The sequence below is a fragment of the Mchenga conophoros genome, linkage group LG23, assembly GCF_057382185.1.
Source record: "Mchenga conophoros isolate Kocher_MC1m ecotype Shallow Benthic linkage group LG23, M_conophoros_male_GT1.1, whole genome shotgun sequence".
Classification (NCBI taxonomy): domain Eukaryota; kingdom Metazoa; phylum Chordata; class Actinopteri; order Cichliformes; family Cichlidae; genus Mchenga; species Mchenga conophoros.
The window spans coordinates 32641216-32658515 of record NC_140547.1 but is presented as its reverse complement, the minus strand read 5'-3'; the positions used below and the strand labels follow the sequence as shown (position 1 = coordinate 32658515).

At 41.0% G+C, this 17300-nt stretch overlaps 1 protein-coding gene across 1 annotated transcript in view; it reads right to left on the bottom strand.

Annotated features, from left to right (window-relative positions):
* LOC146547653 (ATP-binding cassette sub-family C member 4-like) overlaps nucleotides 1-17072 on the bottom strand; it is a 60290-nt gene extending 43218 nt beyond the window's left edge. Inside the window, exons 1-4 of the mRNA XM_085263653.1 lie at nucleotides 16782-17072; nucleotides 14964-15074; nucleotides 572-692; nucleotides 209-433 (exon numbers count right to left, since the gene is read on the bottom strand). Coding sequence (XP_085119779.1) covers nucleotides 209-433; nucleotides 572-692; nucleotides 14964-15074; nucleotides 16782-16855 — 531 coding nt within the window. The 5' untranslated portion in view covers nucleotides 16856-17072. The remainder of the gene's footprint in view (nucleotides 1-208; nucleotides 434-571; nucleotides 693-14963; nucleotides 15075-16781) is intronic.
* Nucleotides 17073-17300: the final 228 nt, after the last annotated feature.

Below are 17300 nucleotides of genomic sequence, written 5' to 3'. Positions count from 1 at the left end.
TTATCCGTGAAGCAACATTCCTCCACCTCAAACACACATCTATCCACAGAGTTCTTAAAGTATTACATGACAGAACTTGGCAAGGTGATACAAGCACAAGAATGCAGGTACGGCCTTTAGCAGTCCTCGCATGCAATCTAAATAGAGTTCAGTAACAACTAGAAAAGAAAGGGTTTTTCCTTTATCAAGGTCATGGACTCCTGCTCACCTTCTTATAAATCATGTGACACATGGCCACTCTGATTTTCATGCCTATCCTCTGCACATAGTAAAAGTAGAGGTGATGCATCAATGCCAGGCCAATGGTGCAGAGAGACAATCCAGCTGCATAGCCCAAGGTCTCATGAAAAGCTCTTGTGTTATTTGGGTCATAACTCTCAAAGTATTCAATAATCTTCCCCAATAAGATTGGCTGGACGACTTTAATGATCTCCTGAAATGAAGAACAGATGAAGAACAGTGACTGTCAATACACAGTAAACACAGCATTGATTAATGATTCTGATCAACATCTCCACTGCTTTAAGTTTAGTTCTTTTCATTTTTAAATTGTAATGAACACACCACTGACCTCAATTAGTGTAAAGATCCCCAGGACTGCATATGCTTTCCAGTAACACTTAACAATGACACCGGTGAGTCGAGGCTTCCGCAGCTCTTTGGTAGCCCTCTGGACCTCATGATCCCAGATTCTGTCATGGAAACATCATATTCATGTTGTTTTCCACTTTTGTCTTATAAATCCTGGAGCAATTAAAGATGACATAATGAGGTCTCCCTGTCACTTGACTGTACTGCTGTGGTAAGATACAAAACAGGTTAATAATTAAGCCATTTCTACGAGTTTGCTGTGGATGTTTTATAGGCTTTACCTTACATCGCCTCCTGTTAAAATTCAAACATCAGTCTCAGACATTAGTTTTTCTTTAACCTACAAACTTTCATATTGTTTTGGTGTGACTAGCACAAATAATATTTACGTGAAAACAGTTTTACTCTGGCAGTTTTTATCCAGTCAAAATGAGGTTTGGACACAGCTACTACGTGTTGGTTGCCAGCAGAGCCAGAAGTGTGAATGACCAGTATCATGTCATCATAAAATCCAATCAAGAGGTTAATTCACCTTAAACACTGAACAGGTGCAAAAAGGGTAAAACAAGGAAAATGGACCTGAACAATATCTAATGTTTACACCAAAGCCAAAGGTCCAACAATTGTTTGGATCATTTAAATTCCAAAGTCTTTACAAGAACAAACCTATAGGTGTTTAACGTTCCTCTTAAGGCTTTTTATGGTTGCTTTGCAGCATTCCTTACTACAGCTTATGGGAATATGCGGTTCCAACTTATCAACAATGACACCCTTAAACAAGACACAATTTCAGCTTTTATAGGCTCCATTTATTAAAACACTTGATTAAAGAGGTCTTTAAGCACTTAATACATCAGCGAGCCATGCCGTTGCAGTCATAAAGGTGGATGTTAGAGTGCACCACAAGGCTTTTGATTGTTAGTTGGAAAGTTCAGTCTTTTGTCCACTCGCCAAGTCTGTTGTGATCCAACAGCACTTATATCGAGCCGGATGAAACCAGACTGTTCATCCATAGATCAGCAAAAATAAAGAAAACTGTTGAAATTATACAAATTATATCTACATCCCTGAATAAAAACTCACAGCTCTCTTTCCCTTTCTCAGGGAAGTTTATAGTCTTTATTTTGTCTCTGCACATTTCAAGACTGCAGACAGAAAGCAGCAAATCTTGACTCTGGACTAACAGTCTTTGATGTCCTAAACACAGGATTTCCTACTCAGATATTGATCGTTTCAAGTCCCACTTGAAATTAGACAGCAGATAGCAAACTGCAATAATATTACTGAACAACCTGCTCAGAGGACAGTACAAGAAATACAGATCCTACATTACAAGAAATTTCACTTGAAAGACACCATCACAGCCTTTCTACAATCAGTTCACTTGGAATTTATAGTTGGTGAAGCTCAGTTTTACTGACTGATAATCACAAGGCACAGCTTTTCTAGCTTCATAAGATAAATAAGAAAGGTCTAATTTATAGTATTACTCATCTACTGTACTTTTAGTCCTTCACTGTTAAACATCACAAGGGCTCCTGATCATGTAGGAAATATTTCACTTGACAGGGTTGAATTCTGAATCACCATTATTTACGATTTCCCAGAGGTCACAAAATAAAAACCACAAAGATGAAGCAGAAAATACACAAAACTGCTTTACATGGAAATTTCTTTCTGGATTGTTGGCTTTCAGCATATACAGAAGTAACCTAAACACGTTAAATCTTGTTTTGTTAAAACATGGCAGCAACACAATGTGAAAGTCACAACTAAATAGTATATAGATGGCTTAAAATGATAGTGCTCGTGAAAATGCCACGAGGGGGGGAAAAAAAAAAAAGAGTTTGGTTTTACATCCATCCATCAAATTCGGCACTATGGCTAAAAGTCAGAGTGAACAGGTTGACAGTCTGTTGCAGGGCTTAGAGACACGACTGTTCACGCTCACATTCACAAACACAGTAACCAGTAACAACTGTGAGTGTTAGGATGCCTGGGTCGTTGACCCAGGGTTTTTGAGTTTATTATATTGTTTATAATTTCTAGTCTTTGGGTTTTTGTTAGAGTCATGTCTTATGGTTTGTCTCTGTGTAATCCTTAGTTGCTGTCTCCCCTGTCCACTATATCCCCGTGTCCAGTCAGTGTCTGTGTCTGCCCTGGTCCCACGTCTCTGTTCCCTCTGTTGCAGTGCCTGCATGTGAGTCTGTGTCTTTGTTCAGTCTGTGTTATGTGTTTCCTGTTTTACTTTGAAGGTCTCCGTCTTATCTCAGTGTGTTCAGTTTACGCTTCCTTGTCTTGTCAGTTCTGATTTGCCCCAGCCGTGTTTCCCTCCTGTTGTCCATTCCCTGATTGCTCCCTCTATGTATTTAAGCCCTGTGTTTCAGTTTGTCATTGTTGTGATCTACCTTTATCTTGCTGTGTGTTTTGTCTGCGTAGGTGTATTTTGTATTCTTAGTGTTTGTTACCCTTTTGAGTTCAGCATTAAAGCTGTTTTGAGTTACTTTCTGTCTCCAGAGTCTGCACTTTGGGTCCTTCTCCTGCCTGCACACAGCCATCACATAACAGTGAGAGGAAGCCACAGGGGAGAACCTGCAAACTATACAGAAAGGGTGCAACTGGCCTGTGGATTCAAACACAGGACACTCTTGCTGTGAGACAACAGTGCTAACCATTGTGCCGTGTAAACTTGGACTAACATGTGGTGGAAAAATAAACTGAACACTGAGACTGTCAAACTGTCTTGAGATTTACTGAACAAACTTTTGCAAAAGGAACCCCACAGCATGAACAGAATCAACACCAGCATTGATGCTGAATAAACAAAATCTCACCTCCTTTATACTCTGTGCAGCTCCAGAGCCGCGTTTTCCCCACTATCATGTACACACCTACTTGATAATAAAGAGTGTGTCTAGCAGTTTTGTGCCTGCTTCATCTTTGTGGACAATCAGCACTACAGTACTACATAAGGGTTAAATAATTTTTCTATTAGACATTAATTCTAAGTATCACAAGGCAAATACAAGAAACAACTATTTCAACTTTGATTCCAACAAGGCTGATGTTTCAGACACTGATTAAGGCTGGTCCAACCTCACCCATAGCAAACACCAATCCAACATCTAAATCTTTGACACACAATTTATTGTGTGGCCCCGTTGTTTCTCCCCTCTCTGAATAACACAGCCAACACAACATCATTTTCCTGTTCGTCTGTTTTTGTTTTGTTTTTTCTCTTTATGCTTGATTACAGGCTGCTTTGTCGGCCCGGAAAGCCGAGGCTGACCTGGACTCCTGCTCTCCCCTCTACCATCTTTGCTCACTCCTCTACCATCTTTGATGTGACCCTGACCAAATGCTACAGCAGCTGGATCCACAACAACAACCTGAAAATGTCAACACTGCTGCAGGAAAACGATCTCATGCAGCAGAGACGGAGAGCGTCAAATCCAAGGCCCGTTTCACTACACGGGGGAGATTTCCAGACAGCTTCAGCTGACAGAGCTGTGACGAGACGCCCATTAAGCCCGGTTGAGAAGTGAGGCCGAGCAAAAGAATGCTGACCTTAACAACTCTGCATTAAAACTGTGCAGGACAGTGACGGACCAACATGGATGATCGGGCAGCAAAAAGGGCATGCCAGAGACAGGAGGAGTAACTGAGGTCAGGAGGCACCTCAGAATGGACAAAGGCACCAGGAGAAAATAAGCTGAAGGCACAGGTGTCGGGGCCCGGCCAGGAGCTGACCTCTGAGAAGAGCCGAACAGCAGAGCTGCAGAAGGCCGTGGAGCAAAGCAAGGAAAACATCAATGGACTTCAATCTGACGTGTACGGAACAGACTCTGAGGTTTCTGCCCCCAGTAAGAGCTCAAGGCATCAGAGCAGAAACTGAGCATGGCTCAGGAGGAGCTGGCTGATAATCGAACCCATCAGTCAGGCTTGGAGTCCCAGACACAGGACTTGAAATCAGGCCGGAGCTTGCTGGAGCAGGAGGTCGCCAAACCTGACCAGAAGCTCCAACAGCAGGAGCAAGCCCTGAAGGAGCTACAGAAGCAAAAGGGTCAAGTTAAGGAGGAGCGGAACAAGGAGAAGATGCAGGACACTGGAGAAAAGCACTGCCTCAATTGGGGCCAGAACCAGTATGGACCCCAGGGCACGCCTCAGGCCGTGGTTTACCCAGAACACCAGAACAGGAAAGTGATGAACACAAACACACACATCTACATGCACTGACTCAGAATGAAGAGAAACACACATATGAACACATATGCACTCATTGATTGAGTGAGAAATGACACACACACACACACACACACGCACACAAATCGAAATGCTGATTCAATTCACTGAGAAGTGATCCACACACACACACACACACACACACACACACATGCACACGCTTGTGCAATGAAGAGTGATACACACACACGCTGATGCGATGAAGAATGCTTTACTAACAAATGCTTATGCTGACACGCAAAATGCTGCACACAAACATCCAAATACAGAATCTGTTACAACAACAAGAAGCCATTGATTGTTTATTGGTTAAATGCATTTCATGTCACCCAGAGGGCACTTGTGTAGATTTAGGGGACAAGGTCTAAGGCGGTTTGGTTATGAAAACAATGTCTGTGCGTGATGTCTGTTTATGGCTTAAGGCCTCTACTGAATTGTTTACTGTGCTTCACACAGCCTGATAAGGAGCAGTGGTACAGAGTGAAAATGATGAATTAACGGTGTGAGTTATATTTCGGAGCGCCACATTTTTGTGATTGAGATTTAATTGAAGGAGGAACACACTGAAAAAAAAAAAAGGGGCCAGCCCTTGGATTTACGTAAGCATCTCGCGTGTATTTAACACAATTGCCTCAGGCTTTAAAGATCTGTACAAAATTCTGGTTTCCAGTGTGAGAGAAAAATTCATGCAGTTATTAGAGCTAGGTTAATTGATGATTCTAAATTATCCATGAATGTAAGGGTAAATGGCTGTTTGTTTCTATCTGATAGACTGGTCGGCTGTCCGGGGTGTACCCTGCCTGGTAACGTGTCACTTCAGGGTTATTTCCCGGCCCTGCTGCAACCAGGATAAAGATAGGAGGATGGTAGTTGTTGTAGATCCATTCAATTTTTATGGCAACCAGGATCTAGACTTTGTTGAACCGCATGCAATCTGAAGACAACATGTAGTATTTAAGTGACCAAGTAGTATTTGGATAAAAGTTATTGAATAGTGTTGAAATAAACTGACAGAATTGAAGGATTAAAATATTCCAGGAGCTCAACTTACTCCATCTGAACATGTTTCAATCGTGTTTTATGAACACAAAATGCACAGGTTTACTGAATATGAAAAGGTTGTGTTGATTTAACTCAGTTGTTTAAGTTTCTGCCAAAGCAAAACATTTGTGTGCAACCAGTGTCCACTATTGAATCAAGTAAATCCAACATGTTTTTTTTCCCAGTGCAAAAAGGAGTTACGGTACCTGTATTCCTACGCAATATTGTCCCGGGAGCGAGGAAAACTTTCTGGTGAAGTTTTGGTTGATTTCTGTGTTTTTCTTGACACTAGGTTGATTTTATCAGTGAGGTTTGGATTGTTTTCTTTCTCTAAGAGAGAGAAAAATGGTTTTATGCTTGGACATGTTTGCAATGGGCCCCAGTATTTGTTATTATATGGGTATTTTATTGGTTACGTTTGTTTTTTCTTTTGTTACAGTGCACTGAAATTAGAACATCTGAGAGGTGTGATCCACCGGTGGTGATATTTTGGTATTTTGTGAGTTCCTGATTTAACAAATCAGCTCTTTAATCCAGGCCTGAGAGATTGAACTTTAAAGCGCTATAAAATATTCTTACTGGAAACAGTCGCAAAGTATTTTTCTCCATGATTATAATGGGCTTGGGAGAAATTCACTTATATGGGACACTGATCACATGAGAAGTCCTGAGCCTGAAAGGATTGCAGCGAGTCAATCCAGTCCAAAAACAAGGAACTGTTTTCCTTTAAAATGATGACGTCATCTTGCTGGTGATGGAGGGTCGAATAGGTTGCGCGTGAGACTCCATTATCAGCAACTTCTGGTATGAATGTGTGTGGATGTATGCATGTAACTGGACTGTGATGGACTGACGACTAAAAGTTTTAACTGACTTGATACTGAGACAAAAACGGTGCCGACTTTAGGATTAGTAAATGTCCACAACAATTCACCCAGCCTGTAAAAGAAGGGTGGATATTTTGTCTTGCTTTGTTTTTGTTTTTGCAAGAACAGAAGGATGACAGAGACTAAAGGGGGAGGCTGTAGCTTCACATGAGTGTGAACTGCAGACTTAACCCTTTGGTTGCTAATTTTGAGTTACTGATGTTTGCATTAAGAAAATTGTGTTTTAGTAGCTGTGTTTCGATTAAATGTATCACATTATATTGTTGGGAATGTTAAATGCTAAAGTGAAGAAAAGGTTTGATTTCACTCATGACTGAACATGTTATTATTAACCATAGCGGGCCACTGTAAAGAGTCAATTAACTTTTATAGAGGTAAAAAAAAAAAAAAAAGCCAAAAAACCCTCTATTGAGGTCTATGAATAACAGGGGAATGATAGGCTCGTCACATTCAAAATGGAGATATGTAATAATAAACACTGGTCCCCGTCTTTTAGGTGCTTTCTTGAAATAGTCAGCAATTTAAAAGTAGGATAGAACGGACAGGGGCATGTGCTGAGAGGTGGTGCTGCACAAGAACAAGAGCAAAATAAAGAAAAATTATTGTGTTTAGCTTTGAGAAATTAAAATTAAAATGTATCATTACACTCAGAGGATCAATATGAAATTCAATATATGCTAATTTTGTATGAAGTACATGACTGATAACTGTTCTGTCCTGAGCTTTTGTTTTTACAGCACCCACTTGACCACACCAACAGTTTCTCGTCACCAACAGGGGGTACTTGCAAAGAATAGGGAGGAATATCATCAAAACTGGGAAAGGTAAGCCCCGAAGGGGGTGATAACACCATAACTTTCATTTATGGTCAAATTCTCAAAATTTGACCCCAAACATGAAAAATTCTTCAAACATTTAGAGACAGAGTGGAGTTCTGGATAAATATAATGTGCCAAACCACATGCGGAGGGAGAGTTGGAATCGATAAGATGGTGAAATAACACGCAGTAAAATGTTGATCATGTTGATTATGTTTATTCCAGTGTGCAGAGCAAGGTTATTATCGTTAATGAAATAACGAAAACTAGAAGTGAAAAAAACATTTTCGTTAACGGAAATAAAAAAAAATTAAAAAAAGGAAAACTAACTAAGACTGTAATGAGTGTTCACAAAACTAACTAAAATTAACTGAATTTATAGCAAAAATGTGTTTAGTTTTTATTGATGTGTGCATGTCATACAATAGTCAAGGGAGAAAATGAAGTTTAGTTTCCAGATTTTTGTCTTGCTGTGTCTCATTATGCCAGCAGGTGGCAGTACATTAGTCGAGTCGTCTGTGTTGCTGCTCCGTCCACGCGCAGAATCATGTCAGGAAAAGTCGGGAGAAAGCGCTAGAGTCCAATTTGGGATTACTTTGAATATGACTGTGTTTTGGATAAAGCAAGTATCTTGTAGTGGAAAGAGACAAATTATTATTTCTAAAGGGAAAAAATCCCACAAACCTTAAAGTGCACTTGAAAAGCTCACACAAGAAGGCTAACCTAGCTTACCTTGAGAAGGTAAGGGAGCACACTCCCCCTCCTCAAAGAGCTCCCCCCACTCAAACCTCATCCCCAGAGAACAGAAGCTAATCCCATGCAAGGCAGCGTGATGCATCCCGAGACAACAGGACTGGGATATCTACATAACTGTGTGAGTCAATTGCCTTCAAAAAGTTTATCAATTCACTTGAACCAAAATTACGAACACATGGTGCTGCAAGAGTTAATAGTCTCAATACCCGAGGATAAGCAGAAGAGCATGACTGATATGATGAAACTGGGATTTTGTTACACTTAATTATTGCAGACACAACTAAAACTATAACTGAAACTAATCAAAACTAAACTGAAACTAAGGATTTTCAAAAAGATAAAAACTAGACTAAACTAGCAAACAATTGGTAAAAACTAATTAAAACTGATATAAAGTTGAAAATCTGAAGTCAAAACTAAATAAAAATACAAACTAATGAAAATTGCAAAACTATTAAAACCCTGGTGCAGAGATTGGCTAATCTGACCAGGAAATGTTATAAAATGGATTGTCGGAACAGTCAGCGTTAAAGTCACCTTTGACAGTCCAGACTAAGATGGCATTGGACATCTTCAGGGCGGAAAAGGGTTGGTGTGACCAACGTGTGGTTTGGCTTGTTGTATGTATATTTCAAGATGATACAGCTCTGGATGAACCAGTTACCAGGGCATGGAAGGAGGACAGACTCATTAAATGAGGAGAAGGATTTTTCTGGGATTGGAGATCCTCTGGGTGAGTGGTTGACTAAAAGCATGCATAAAATAAAAGCTATCTTTTGTTATTGATTGGTAATAGATTGATAATTGGCCACATTTACAGCTGTATTGGCTTGTTGTGGACGTAGTCTACTTCATGTTTAAGCACTCTAATTAACAGATTGAAAATAGTGACGGCAGCATGGTGGCACGGTGGTTAGCACTGTTGCCGCTCAGCAAGAAGGTCCTGAGTTCAATTCCCCCATCAGGGGGCATGCAGCTTGTGGGGATAGGTTAATTGGATAATCCAAATTGCCATTAGGTGTAAATGTGCGAGTGAATGTGAGTGCGAATGGTTGTCTATGTCTATGTGTTCGCCCTGCGACAGATTGGCGACCTGTCCCCGCCTCTCGCCCTATGACAGCTGGGATAGGCTCCAGCACCCCCCGCGACCCTGAAAAGGATAAGCGGAAGGGAATGGATGGATGGATGGAAAATAGTGACATTAAAGGAAGAATATGCAGCGCCACCCTGTCAGATGCCAGTGACGGTGGGGCTCAGTGATGAATCAGGTGAGCCGGATTCATGGCTGATTCAAGACAAAGATTCCCCTGCTGTGGTCAGTGAGGGAAAAACAGGGGGAAATAAAATTGAAAGAGGCATTTATAAACATTTATGTGTGAAGTTTATAAATGGGATAAAAAGGGGGTGTTTTACTGTTATTTCAGCATCAGCATTATTATTGCATCAGAATCATATAACAAGCATTGCATTAATCATTTCTTGAAGCTATTGACATTACATTAACATTTGTATTACAGTGATTGTTATAACCTCAGGTTAATCTTCTATTTACAGGTGTCAGCATAATCATATGATCTTTCATTGCAGGTGTAACCATGATCATCTTTATACATACAGTGGGGCAAAAAAGTATTTAGTCAGCCACCGATTGTGCAAGTTCCCCCACTTAAAATGATGACAGAGGTCAGTAATTTGCACCAGAGGTACACTTCAACTGTGAGAGACAGAATGTGAAAAAAAAAATCCATGAATCCACATGGTAGAATTTGTAAAGAATTTATTCGTAAATTAGGGTGGAAAATAAGTATTTGGTCAATAACAAAAATACAACTCAATACTTTGTAACATAACCTTTGTTGGCAATAACAGAGGTCAAACGTTTACTATAGGTCTTTACCAGGTTTGCACACACAGTAGCTGGTATTTTGGCCCATTCCTCCATGCAGATCTTCTCGAGAGCAGTGATGTTTTGGGGCTGTCGCCGAGCAACACGGACTTTCAACTCCCGCCACAGATTTTCTATGGGGTTGAGGTCTGGAGACCGGCTAGGCCACTCCAGGACTTTCAAATGCTTCTTACGGAGCCACTCCTTTGTTGCCCGGGCGGTGTGTTTTGGATCATTGTCATGTTGGAAGACCCAGCCTCGTTTCATCTTCAAAGTTCTCACTGATGGAAGGAGGTTTTGGCTCAAAATCTCACGATACATGGCCCCATTCATTCTGTCCTTAACACGGATCAGTCGTCCTGTCCCCTTGGCAGAAAAACAGCCCCATAGCATGATGTTTCCACCCCCATGCTTCACAGTAGGTGTGGTGTTCTTGGGATGCAACTCAGTATTCTTCTTCCTCCAAACACGACGAGTTGAGTTTATACCAAAAAGTTCTACTTTGGTTTCATCTGACCACATGACATTCTCCCAATCCTCTGCTGTATCATCCATGTGCTCTCTGGCAAACTTCAGACGGGCCTGGACATGCACTGGCTTCAGCAGCGGAACACGTCTGGCACTGCGGGATTTGATTCCCTGTCGTTGTAGTGTGTTACTGATGGTGACCTTTGTTACTTTGGTCCCAGCTCTCTGCAGGTCATTCACCAGGTCCTCCCGTGTGGTTCTGGGATCTTTGCTCACCGTTCTCATGATCATTTTGACCCCACGGGATGAGATCTTGCGTGGAGCCCCAGATCGAGGGAGATTATCAGTGGTCTTGTATGTCTTCCATTTTCTGATGATTGCTCCCACAGTTGATTTTTTCACACCAAGCTGCTTGCCTATTGTAGATTCACTCTTCCCAGTCTGGTGCAGGTCTACAATACTTTTCCTGGTGTCCTTCGAGAGCTCTTTGGTCTTGGCCATGGCGGAGTTTGGAGTCTGACTGTTTGAGGCTGTGGACAGGTGTCTTTTATACAGATGATGAGTTCAAACAGGTGCCATTCATACAGGTAACGAGTGGGCGACAGAAAAGCTTCTTACAGAAGACGTTACAGGTCTGTGAGAGCCAGAGATTTTCCTTGTTTGAGGTGACCAAATACTTATTTTCCACCCTAATTTACGAATAAATTCTTTACAAATCCTACCATGTGAATTCATGGATTTTTTTTTCACATTCTGTCTCTCACAGTTGAAGTGTACCTCTGGTGCAAATTACTGACCTCTGTCATCATTTTAAGTGGGGGAACTTGCACAATCGGTGGCTGACTAAATACTTTTTTGCCCCACTATATTGCAGTTTGTTGCTCATTATAGAGTTGTGCTCAAGTTAATAAGGGTTAAAAGCTACAGTCAACGCGATGTTTGGCTGATCTATGGACTGGAGTGACTTCGAGCATAGAAGGCCGCATGCGCTTACATAACACTGATATCATGTTTTTCTTTGTGATCTTTTATTCAGTTATATCGTTTGTTAAGTTTTAAGTAGTGGCAGTTGATTAAACAACATTCCTTTAATATTACATACCTGATTCAGAGCATTACACACAGATCAACTTAACAATCTGCAAAACCTTGTAGCTGCAATGTTGTGTCTCCATAAGGGACAGTTGGCTCCAGGAGATAAGTGGGAGTCAGTGCCTGTCCTCGAGGAGGAGAGAATGTTCCTTTGCTGTGTCAAAAGTAGTCAACAAGTTCATATTGAAGTGAAGTTCATATTATTACAGGTTTTGTTTCTTGGCAATTCTGTGGACGCAGGCTCTGGGCGGAGCCAGGAGTTGAACAGATCTATCATGTCAATTAAATTGATTTCATTCCCTGGCACAGGATGACGAGACTGGAGCGACAACACTGGATAGGAGAAAGTCTGATACTTTCTAAGATATGAGGTCACTAACCTTTTCTTTTAATTTTCTAGCTCCGTTGATTTGACACATGGGAATGTGTCAAAAAAAGGGGGGGGGGGGGGGGGAGTTGAGTTTTAACATCAAACAAGGGTTATATGAACATTTTTATGACTTTATTTGTGTTTCAATAACTTAGGTATGGTAAAGCTTAAGCTAATAGTGACCCGAAAGGTTTCCGGACTTTTTTAGAGAATCAGTGAGAAGCATAAATCATTATTTCCATGTTTGAGCGTTAATCATTAAAATGAACTGAATAGCGTTTAGAAGATAAAATGCCTGTGTTCATGAGAAGCTGAGTACCACACTGGAGAGGAAACCGTGGGACGGTAGGCGGAAGGAAACACATGAATTTTGTGAAAACGGGGGGCGAATGTTAGAATTAAAATGGCTAATTTGTTTTTGATGTCTTTTGTTAAAATGAGTGGTTTTAATAATTTTCAGACACACCTTGCAAATGTGCTTATAATGAGTTGGCACTCTGTCTTTTGGTTCGGCATATGTCCCTGGGACATTCTGAATATTCTAAACCAATTCTGAATCACCAGAAGATCAGTAGATAACAACATTAGATTATTAGAGCTAGGGAGAGAGGTGTTTTGGTTTTCTGTCTCTTACAGAGAAAGGAACAGACACCAGACGAGGTCACGGAGATACGAGGATCCTTCGCAGCAGAGACAGACACAGTGACTGCCAAGGCACCAACTGGGTTCAAGTGTCATGGCGTTTGGGCTCGGATTAGTCACTTCAAAAGGATGGATCCCATAAACACAGCAATAACCATGAATGGGTTGGCGGAAATCCAGGAACACCAGACCAACGAGGTTCGAGAGGCTCTTGGTCAAAAGGGGGACACGTTCCTGTTCCTTTTTCTGGGGGACACAGTTGTGACCAGAGGATACACAGATCGTTGTTTGACATCGGGGCAGAATAATCCCCTGATCTGTGTAACGACTGAAGGGTTGTCTAACCCCTGAGGTTGAAGAAAGAAGAGCAGAGGATCACCCAACTGGAAGACACTGGTGGCTGCAGCAATAAAATAAAGGCTAAAAGCTCCTCGGACAGAGGTTCTAGTCTGAGTATGTCTGAAGGGTATAAGGTAGCACCGAAATAAAGCTGTGGAAGAACTGGGGAGTGATGGGAGTATCATCTGTACCTACTATTGTTGTTGTAATAATAGTTTTTCTTGCATCTGAACTGCGCAAACACAGAGGTCATCTCACGTATGGTTCACCCAACAGGGGGACAAAGGGCCTCAGGGGTAAGAAGAAATGAACCTGGCCACACTGGATTACAGGGTGTAGGTGAGCTCTTTATTCTAAAGAGCTCAACAGGGGGAGTGTGGGATTATAATATTATTTTATGCCATGTTAGACCCCTAATTAAAGATTGTGAATTATTATGTAGTTTTAGTTTGCATTATTCTCCTGAATTAGAAGAAGGTGATAACTATTGCATTTTTTAAACTGATTTGCATTACATTAGACTGCTGATTTATTGTGAATGAATGATATTGTTTTATGATGCATTATACTGCTGAGTTATAAGAAATACTGTTCGCAGAAAGTCATCGCCTTATTTGTCTGATTAGAAGAGAACAGAACATACTGGAGAGGTTTTCTGCCCCATCTCAGCAGGAGCAGATAAACAGGGAGCCAAGGTCGTAGCTTAGGCGCTGTGTGAGAGAAAGAATGTGAATGTTTAGGCTTTTATGATTAGGTGGGGGCCACTAGAGGCTATAAGAGTTTGATCAATGCTCCACCATTTTGAGATCTGATGCTGTCTGCGTACGGTGTCCATCTCCCACGCGTGTGATCATTAAAATCATCGTTTGACTCAACCCGGCCGGACCAGTGTTGTTATTTTGGTTTTTCCTCTTGTATCCATCCCCAATATTTGAATCCGTAACAAATCATAGTTAAACACATTTAGTGTAGTGTAATTTCCTCCAAACTTCTGTCATGTGGTGACTTAAACACAGAGCAACATAGAACTGAATGGATCATCTCACCGTAAAGTGTGATCCAAAACAGCTGCCCTATATTTCCTCATGCCACCACTATTTAAAAAAAAAATGTTATAAAAATTGTCATTTAATGTTATATCTTACAAGATTCTCTATTGGAGACAGTACAGGTGACAAACATGTATAAAGTCCATTTCTACTCTTGCTGATCACTCGACGATTTTCCTACTGCAACCCTCATTCCTTCAAACAGCGCTTTTATTCTATGCGTAGAGCACTTTGTCTAACTTTCATATGTAAACTCAACACTCTGATGTGAGGGGACAACTTGGGGTTCAAATCTTGTCCAGGGTGCAGAGGGGATTGAACCATCAACCTTCAAAATAGCAGATAACCTACTTTACCCCCTGAGCCACAGCTTCTCAAACAGTACAGAGAGAAAATATTATTTATATAGTTAAAAAAAAAAACAACAACAACAACAAAAAAACCAGCCCAAAAAGTGATTTGTCAGTTATAAGTATTTCCCATAACAAATACCTTGAAGGAGAGGGTAGTGAGTGGTATCACTTAACATTTAGAAATGGGTAAATGACCCAACTCCTAGGTATACTGGTGTGGCTGTATCTCAGGTGGTAGAGTAGGTCACCTACTAATTGGAAAGGCTGGTGCTTCAATCCCTTATACCGGACCTTGGTGTAGCCCCTCAGTTCATCCATGTTAGAAAGAAGCCTTCAAACTCAACACCAACACAGTCAGACGCATGTGAATGAGCTAACAAAGCCACCAGATGTGATAGTGTCTTAGTACATAGATGTAAAGCTTCTCTACCTCTGCAGGTCCTGTCCCAGTTTCTCCGACCGGTCCTCTGCAAGCACTTGGTACATATCATCTTCCTCCAGCCTACGTTTGTACCCCGCCCGGAACAAAGGATTCAGCCACCTGAGGGAAAAATAAATCCAAGAGTCAGAGGGAAGTGGAAGCAGATGTCGAAAGAAAGAGGAGAGACCGTAGTTTATGGTTTAATTTAGCTGATCATCAACTCTACATGGTGTTAGAGCCGTGCAAAAAAAACATGTAATATGCTTGCAGCAATGAAAAAAAAAAAACCTTAAAATGACGTGAGAAATGTGTGGTAAAGCAGGACTTCATAACATGATGGGCTGGAGGCACAGATGGATTAATAGATATACAGATTCAAACAAATAAAAAAAACCAACAGCACTTACATAAAAGCAAGGATCCAAAATGCAGGTCTTTGTTGCTTGTTTACCTCACTTCGTGTCCATTTCATTTCTTTGTGTGTTTTGTAGTCACATTTTAATGGATTTCCTTTTCTCTCTTGACTCCTGTGTAGTTTATTTTGCACGCAGAAATGTCTCTTTGCACACACAGTGTTTTTCACTGAAGCCGTGCCAGGCCCAAACTGGAACTAATTGCACGCATTTTTGCAGATGCCAAAAAGCAGACACTCACATGACGCCGCAGAACTATCGTGCCCAAAATTGGGACCACTGTTTACCAATGGCTATAGGAGGTGTTTACTAATGATTTACACAGTCAGTCTGTAGATTGTGTTGGACTTTTTTTTTCCTTTTTTAAAATGATTACCACAACTCTGACAAGCTTAGACTCTTTTAAGGGATGCTCAAGCGTCCCTAAATGTCTTCATAGCACCCATTAAAAACAAATAAAAGAAATTGTCTAAAGCACAGTGGACTGACTTTATATGGTTAAGAGACTTAGCTTAAAAAAGCTGTGGATGCTTCTCCTCTAATCTGCTTTTCTACAAACTGTTCTTTAACTTTGGAAAATAGTGGTCAGCAGGACTGAGCCTTTGCCTCAGTCACTACCACTGTGACAGTACTATATTTAAATGTCTAAATAGATTGAGTTTGAAGGCAACATTTTAATATTTATCAGATTGAATTTAGGTTTCCAAAGGTGAAAAGGACTGAATGGTTGCACCATTTTACATAAATATTAAAGCCAATTTATTATATGCATGGCATTATCCTTGGAAACTGAGCCCCCCTAAAGGTTTTAACTTAGACTCGCCCCTGGTGTAACTCAAGGGAGATTCTTTGGAAGAGAAGTAACAGCGCGTTGCCACTGGGCTAGTGCAAGGTAAACACGTCCAATTACCTGTAAAAATTAAAGAGCACGGGTGTATTAACAACGGCTACGTTCTACTCAGGAGGTCCTGCTTCTGTTCGCGAGGTTATAAGTTGCTGGGAATTGAGAAATCAAACTCCGTGAGCTTGACGTGAGTGGTAAAGGAAACCGTCGTGTACAAAACAGCAAAAAACAGCTTGATCGTCCACACAAACAAACATCCCATTGCCAGTAAACAATTGACATTTGAAGCGGCGGTATTCAAAATAACTCAACGATAAAGCTTTGAATAAATATATACAGGATGCTTCTGACATTAAAGACTTGCCTAAAGTTTAAATTCTGTAACGAAAACCAGTCAACCGCGTTTTAGCCAAGCACCCGACTTCTGGTTTTCAGCAACTTTCGGTTTAAGCTGTTTTATGGCTCCACTTACTTTAAAAACAACATTTAGAAAACATATACATTTCTCCACATCCTTTATACGTGTTTTCAAGTTTCAACGTTAGCCCGCAGGACGTTTTATTAACTTACCAGAAAAATATCTTGGACAAAAAGTTCGCGGTGGCAGCCGGGTTCGTCTTGGCATCTTCACTGACTTTTTCCATCGTAGCCCACGCTCACACCGCAGGTTCCCTTCAGCTCTTTCCCCTTTAAAAAACTGCTCCTCGTGGCTATGTGCCGTGGCTTTGGAGCAGACATATGTTACGCGGAGGTCAGCAACCTCAAGGTGCGTTACATATCCTGTAAAACACATGGGCCTTCTCCTTAGAAGCGGTCATAAAAAAAGAAAAAATAGAATAGAAATGTCTTTAATCGCTCCGCCCCGTCACACCCAATTGGTTAAAACAGTCGTGCACGCGCACTGACTGTGTGGCTGCGGTGCATTCACGTAACATGTTTAGAATGTCACAGAGTCCAGTTTACCTATGATTTTTCTTCTTCTTTTTGGTCATTGATGAGGAAAAAGTAGTATTAAAGATACTGCAGATAGTTCTCTTTCTAATATGGAAGAGTCCTTAACACCTTCAGTTTTCAGATGCAGAAGCAATG